General features: G+C 34.5%; 1 protein-coding gene across 1 annotated transcript; it reads right to left on the reverse strand.

The window, feature by feature from the left end:
* Positions 1–222: 222 nt before the first annotated feature.
* LOC126883529 (elongation factor 1-alpha-like) lies at positions 223–2,420 on the reverse strand. Its single transcript, XM_050649168.1, has one exon. It carries the CDS (start codon positions 2,314–2,316, stop codon positions 1,537–1,539), a length of 780 nt encoding a protein of 259 aa, XP_050505125.1. The 5' UTR covers positions 2,317–2,420; the 3' UTR covers positions 223–1,536.
* Positions 2,421–6,677: the final 4,257 nt, after the last annotated feature.

Below are 6,677 nucleotides of genomic sequence, written 5' to 3' on the forward strand. Positions count from 1 at the left end.
CGCACTACTTAAAATACCAAATGCGAAATTCTGCAAAAGTGCAATAAGTTACTTTTTAAAACTTTTCTTAAGAATACTATACAGAAGATTACTTAATAAATGTGAAGAAATCAGTGGCAGGATTCCTTTTGATTTCAAAAAGGTACCTACTTGGCACGAGAGAGGTGATCTTTATTATGCAAACATTAATACAGAATACAGTTTAGATAAAATAAAGGATGGTTTTCTCTGTTTGTCCAAGTTTAATTTACAGATCACAAATAATGCAATGCAAGTAATAAGTCCATTAGTTATTAAAAATACATTGATACTCCAATATTAATATATAGGGTGTCCCAAAAGTAGTGGAACGGTCGAATATTTCGCGAACTAAACATCGCATCGAAAAACTGAGAAATACGTTCCAATCATTTTCAAAAATCTATCCAGTGACATCAAACACCAACCCCCACTACACCCCCTGGAGGTGGGGTGGGGGGTAACTTTAAAATCTCAAATGGAAACCCCTAGTTTTTCTTGCAGATTTGAATTCGTTACCTAAAAGTAGGTAACTTTTATTCAAGACATTTTTTCGAACTGTGGATAGATGGCGCTATAATTGGGGAAAATGATTTATCCTGATACCATAGGTAAATTATAGAAACGGTCTAATATCTCGAGAAATACACTTCCAAATGAGAAATCAAGAAACAGGTTTTTAATATTTTTCGAAAACCTATCGATAAACACCAAAAATGACCCTCCAACCCACCCCCTGGAGACTGGGTGGGGGTAAATTTAAAATCTTAAATAGCAACCCTCACTTTTTATTGCAGATTCGAATTCGTCATGAAAAATTAAGCAACATTTATTCGAAACATTTTTTAAAATTGCTGAGAGATGGCGCTAATATATCGTATTTTTCCAATTAAAGCGCCATCTATCAACAATTCTAAAAAATGTTTCGAATAAGTGTTGCTTAATTTTTCATGACGAATCCGAATCCGTAATAAAAAGTGGGGGTTGCTATTTAAGATTTTAAAGTTACCCCCCACCCCAAATCCAGGGGGTGGGTTGGAGGGTCATGTTTAGTGTTATTCAATAGATTTTCGAAAAGTATTAAAAACCTTTTTTTTGGTTTCTCATTTGGAAGTGTATTTCTCGAGATATTAGACCGTTTCTATGATTTACCTATGGTATCAGGATAAATCGTTTTTCTCAATCATAGCGCCATCTATTCACAGTTCGAAAAAATGTCTTGAATAAAAGTTTCTCACTTTTACGTACCGAATCCAAATCTGCAAGAAAAACTAGGGGTTTCCATTTGAGATTTTAAAGTTACCCACCACCCCACTTCCAGGGGGTGTAGTGGGGGTTGGTGTTTAATGTCATTGGATAGATTTTTGAAAATGATTGAACACGTATTTTTCAGTTTTTCGATCCGATGTTTAGTTCGCGAAATATTCGACCGTTCCACTACTTTTGGGACACTCTGTATAAAAGAAACAAAACATATCAAAATTATTTAAGTAGTGGAGTCCAAATAGACTATTTCTTCTATTGGGCTTTTTCTGCAGCTTTTGTGACTTTTCCGGCGCTGGGATCTTTGAAGGCAACGCTCTTGATGACTCCTACTGCAACGGTTTGCCTCATGTCACGGACAGCAAAACGTCCAAGGGGTGAGAATTCTTGGAATGATTCTACACACATGGGCTTGGTGGGTACCAAGTTGACAATGGCGGCATCACCAGATTTGATGGCTTTGGGATTTTCTTCAGTGGTCTTACCAGAACGACGGTCAACCTTTTCTTTGATTTCAGCGAATTTGCAGGCAATGTGAGCTGTGTGACAGTCGAGTACAGGGGTATATCCGTTTGAGATTTGACCAGGGTGGTTGAGAACAACGACTTGGGCAGTGAAGTCTGAAGCTCCTCTGGGTGGGTTGTTCTTGGTGTCTCCAGCTACGTAACCACGACGCAATTCTTTAACAGAGACGTTCTTGACGTTGAAACCAACATTGTCACCAGGTACTGCTTCCTGGAGGGCTTCGTGATGCATTTCAACGGATTTTACTTCAGTCGTCAAATTGGCTGGAGCGAATACTACAACCATACCAGGTTTCAATACACCAGTTTCAACACGACCTACAGGTACTGTTCCAATACCACCAATTTTGTAGACATCCTGGAGTGGAAGACGGAGGGGTTTCTCAGTTGGACGAGATGGGGGAAGGATAGCATCCAAAGCCTCAATCAAGCACTTTCCTTCAGCTTTTCCTTCTTTACGTTCGATTTGCCCTCCCTTGAACCATGGCATCTTGTCAGATCCTTCTAACATGTTGTCTCCGTGCCATCCTGAAATTGGTACGAAAGCAACGGCAGCTGGGTTGTAACCAATTTTCTTGATGTATGAGGATATTTCCTTCTTGTTTGTCTCTGATTATACGTTTGTCTATTTTCAGTATATTTTAGGAATTACATATTTGTTATTTTCTAGTAAAAAAAATATAACAAGTAGGTTAACCTATCACTATCACATTAAAAGTAGGTAATTTATTTTTAAGGTCAAATCGCTTTAGGTTATCTTTATTGTTTTTACTTCACGAAAACAGCCATTGACGAAATCAGAGTAGATTGGTATTATTGTCCTATGGTATAAATACAATTTATAGTATTCTTCTTTTAGTACATGAGCAAAGGTTTAAAATGGAATTTTTTGAATTTTAGTCCGATCCTTGATTGCTTCGGAAATTTCAAAATAAAATTAAAATTTCGAAAACAAAAAAATTTCTATAAATTTTGCGAAAATGACCCTAAGACTCTCATATTTCATGAAAAGTTGAGTCAAGCAGTCCATACACTGCACAAAAATTTTTAAGACGATTCGTCAATTAGCTTCAATATTATTCAATTTGTTTATCCCAAAAAGCTTTTTTTTTTGGCATTATTGTTCAGAAACTAATAACGATATAGCAATTCTGTTGAAACCACGTGAAAGAAAAATAGTTATATTTTCAATGCATTTAAAAAAACATTCAAAAGTCATTTTTATCATTCCGAAAACATTTTTCTAAAATAGGGTCATTTTGGCTTATAAACAATTTGAATAACTTTGTTAATATTGACTCTAGACTAAAACTACTTTGGGATTTTGAAAAGCTGGTATTTTTACACGAATTTTCAAAAAAAATCTTTTCGCATAGGTTAATTATGGTCAAAGTTAGCCACTTTTTTTATTTAGTTCACAGCTACATCGCTTATAACAATTAAGCAACCGAACTAGCGCCATTTTAAAGTTCAAGGTATAGAGTTTATGTGTAAAGTTTGACTAAACTTTGAACTTCAATAAAGTGGTTAATAAAGCTTTAAAAATTGCGTCCTAACGAAATCGATTCGTGATCGTTGGAGGGGAATAATTATTAAAATCCGTGCACCCAAAAAATGAAATTGATTCGTCAAACGTATGCTGCAGATAATATATCCGGAGCTTGTTGATGGATTTTGATCATAATTTTTTTTTAATTTGTATGTACTCGTAGTCTTGTAGAGTACGTTATGTACACATATCCCCACCTAACATTACAAAATGTTAGGGTGAACCCCCCGTCTCACTCAGGGATATGAAAAACAGATTACGACCGGTTCTAAGACCTACCGAATATACATATATAATTTCTTAACAATCGGCAACAGTATGGCAACTAACAGTGTGACAGAAGAATTTTATAGATGCAAATATATAGATGGCTATTAAAAAATAAGGGTTGGTGATAGAAGAGTGAAAATTAAGGGTTGTATGTATTTTTTAATTCTACACCATATAAAATTAAGGTAGACAATTTTGTCAAAAAAAAAAAATGTCAAGAAGGCAACCCCCTTATAATTTATGGGAATGAAAAATAGATTAGAACCTATTCTCAGTTCTACAGGATATACGTGTAAAATTTCATAAAAATCGTTCAAGTCGGAGGAGTATGGTTTCGGAGGAGTATGGTAACTAACACTGTTACAGGAGAATTTTATGTACATAGAAGTTACTGTGAATTAAATAATAAAAGTGGCTAACTTTGACAGCAATTAACCTAGGCAAAATATTTTTTTTTGAAAATTCGTGTAAAAAGACCAGCTTCTGAAGTCCCAAAGTAGATTTACTCTACAGTCAATATTAACAAATTTGGCGAATGGATTTAGTGTCCGCAGTCATATAAACCCAAATAAACAACAACAATATTAACAAAGCTTTTCAAATTGATTTTAAGCCAAAAATGACTCAACTTTAATAAAATGTTTTCGAAATGATAAAAATGACTTTTTATAGATTTTTTAAATGCTTTTAAAATATAAGTATTCTTCTTTCATGTGCTTTCCACAGAATTGCTGTATCATTATTATTTTCTGAACAATAACATTGCAAAAAAGCTCTTTTGGATAAACAAATTGAATAAAATTTAAACTAATTGACGAATTGTCTTGAAATTTTTTGTGCATGATGTGTACTGATAGTCTCAGCTTTTCATGCCATATCAAAGTCTTAAGTTAATTTTCACAAAAGTTCTAGCACATTTTTTATTTTCGAAATTTTAGTCTTTTTTGCCATTATCGAAGCAACAAATGATCGGACCAAAATTAAAAAACTGCCATTTTGAACCTTTGCTCACCTACTAAAAAATGAATACTCCAAATAAGATATTTAATTACCGTATTTTTACCTGTAGCGATTTAAACGAGAAAACTGCCATTTTGATGCTTATTTGTTAATAGCTAAAATTCTCGTCGGAACTGTGACGGGCGTTTTTGTATTTATAATGTACTAGGTATATAGTACCCAAAAACTCATTTGTAACCTGGCTGCTCAAGTGTCCCGACAAAAACCCTATTTCTCTGGACTATCTGGGAATTTCTGTGAATTATCTACCTTGACAAATCGTATAGACAACTGTTTCTGGGTGCATGCTTTGTTAAATGATATACCTCCCTCTATTTCAGCTACTTCTCAGCGCCCTGTAATCCTGTAAAACTCTTCATAGCCTTCGCCCTTCATATATAAAATTTTGCTTAACTGTACTGATACCGAACACTCGTGGAATACTGGTCCGACTCCGATATCAACCGAGTAGATACAATACTCAAAATCAAAATAGGTACTCGCTCTAATACCATTGATACGAAGTAATCAGAGTAATCACAGTAATAAAAGTAACGATTTACCTCTCTGTATAGTAATCGTTACTTTCAGTATTCGTAAGTAACGAGTACTTTGTAACGAATAGTTACTTTTTCAACATCACCACTATCTAAATAACCAAAAAAGGATTAAGCTAATTCTCAGAATAAAGATCGAGTTATTATTTCTAAAAATAGTATTTTTAATAAATGTAAAATACGTAAGTCAATTAAAAAACAGCATCACTACAACAACAATTATTAGAAAGAGATACCGTAGAATGGGGTGAGATTGATCTCCCGGGGTGACATTGATCATTTGTCATTATATCACATATATGTAGATACAACCGGTAACAATGTAAAATTGTTTCTGTACGTGGCACTGTTCATTTCTTGGATCTTGACTATGATCAATTCACGTCGTTGTTAGTTTGCAATTGGCATTGGGAAGAAGTTTCTATTGCTTTGAAATTAACCATAGTTTTGGCCTATTTTTATAGTTTGTGTACTTTTGATGGTAGAGAAAGAACGGAGGTAAGTTCGCTAGTTCTAGTGTTATAAAATTATTTTTTATGGTTCTGTAATAATAATTTTAAGTATCTAGCATTTTAGCTAACGCCAGCTTTTTTAAGATGGCGGATAATATTGAATGGGGTGACATTGATCAAGTGATCAATCTCACCCCACCTTACGTACGTTGCAGAAATTAATTTAAAATTTTAAGAAAATAATATAATATTTACATGCTTACCAGCCAACTTTACTAATATTTGCCAGCCGTTGGATATCGCATTCTTCAGGCCCTTCCAAGAAAGCTGGAGGAAAACTTTAACATCATGGAAAATGCAAAATTCCAAAACCTCTGGCATTCCGAAAAATTAATTTCCTAAGCTGTTAAAGCAAACACTTAAAATCATGAATAAAGTACCACCTAAAAATCCAGACGGAGAGAAAAGTGCTGTAAAAAGAAACTTACTTTCTAGTTTTGAAGCATGTGGTATTGCACCATTCAACCCCAATCGAGTTTTGGAAAAGCTACCACAAGACACTATTGATCAAGTCGAGCTTAGATGCTCTCTTACTAACTTTTTGAAAGACTTGAGGTACAATTTCGGCTCTGAAAAACCTAGACGTAAAGGAAAACTGTTAGCACCTGAACCTGGTCAAAGTGTTACAGCACCTAAACCATCAGAGGAGTCCAGTGACGATGATTCAAATGAAAACCTGGAATTAGATGACAGCAACATTGATGTTGATATTAGCCAAGATGAAGAGGAGGTTAAATATTTCTGTTCTTCATTAGAAAACATCACGAAAGGAAAATTCCTGTTAGTAAGATTTTTGTCTGGTTCTCGGAAAAAGACGGAATTCGCTATGTCTGTCAGATAAAAGGAGTTTTAGAAGGAGAAGAAATCGAAGTTCAAGGCCTTAAATCAGCAGGATGGAGGAAGATTTTCAAAATAATTGAAAATGACATATCCACTGTTCCCTTCAAGGAAGTAATTGCTTTACTACCAGATCCGACACTTGAGA

This window comes from Diabrotica virgifera, chromosome 4, assembly GCF_917563875.1.
Source record: "Diabrotica virgifera virgifera chromosome 4, PGI_DIABVI_V3a".
Taxonomy (NCBI): domain Eukaryota; kingdom Metazoa; phylum Arthropoda; class Insecta; order Coleoptera; family Chrysomelidae; genus Diabrotica; species Diabrotica virgifera.

Excerpts from the sequence above, each read along its gene's own strand:
- LOC126883529 (XM_050649168.1), bottom strand. The coding sequence starts at position 2,316 with ATGTTAGAAGGATCTGACAAGATGCCATGGTTCAAGGGAGGGCAAATC.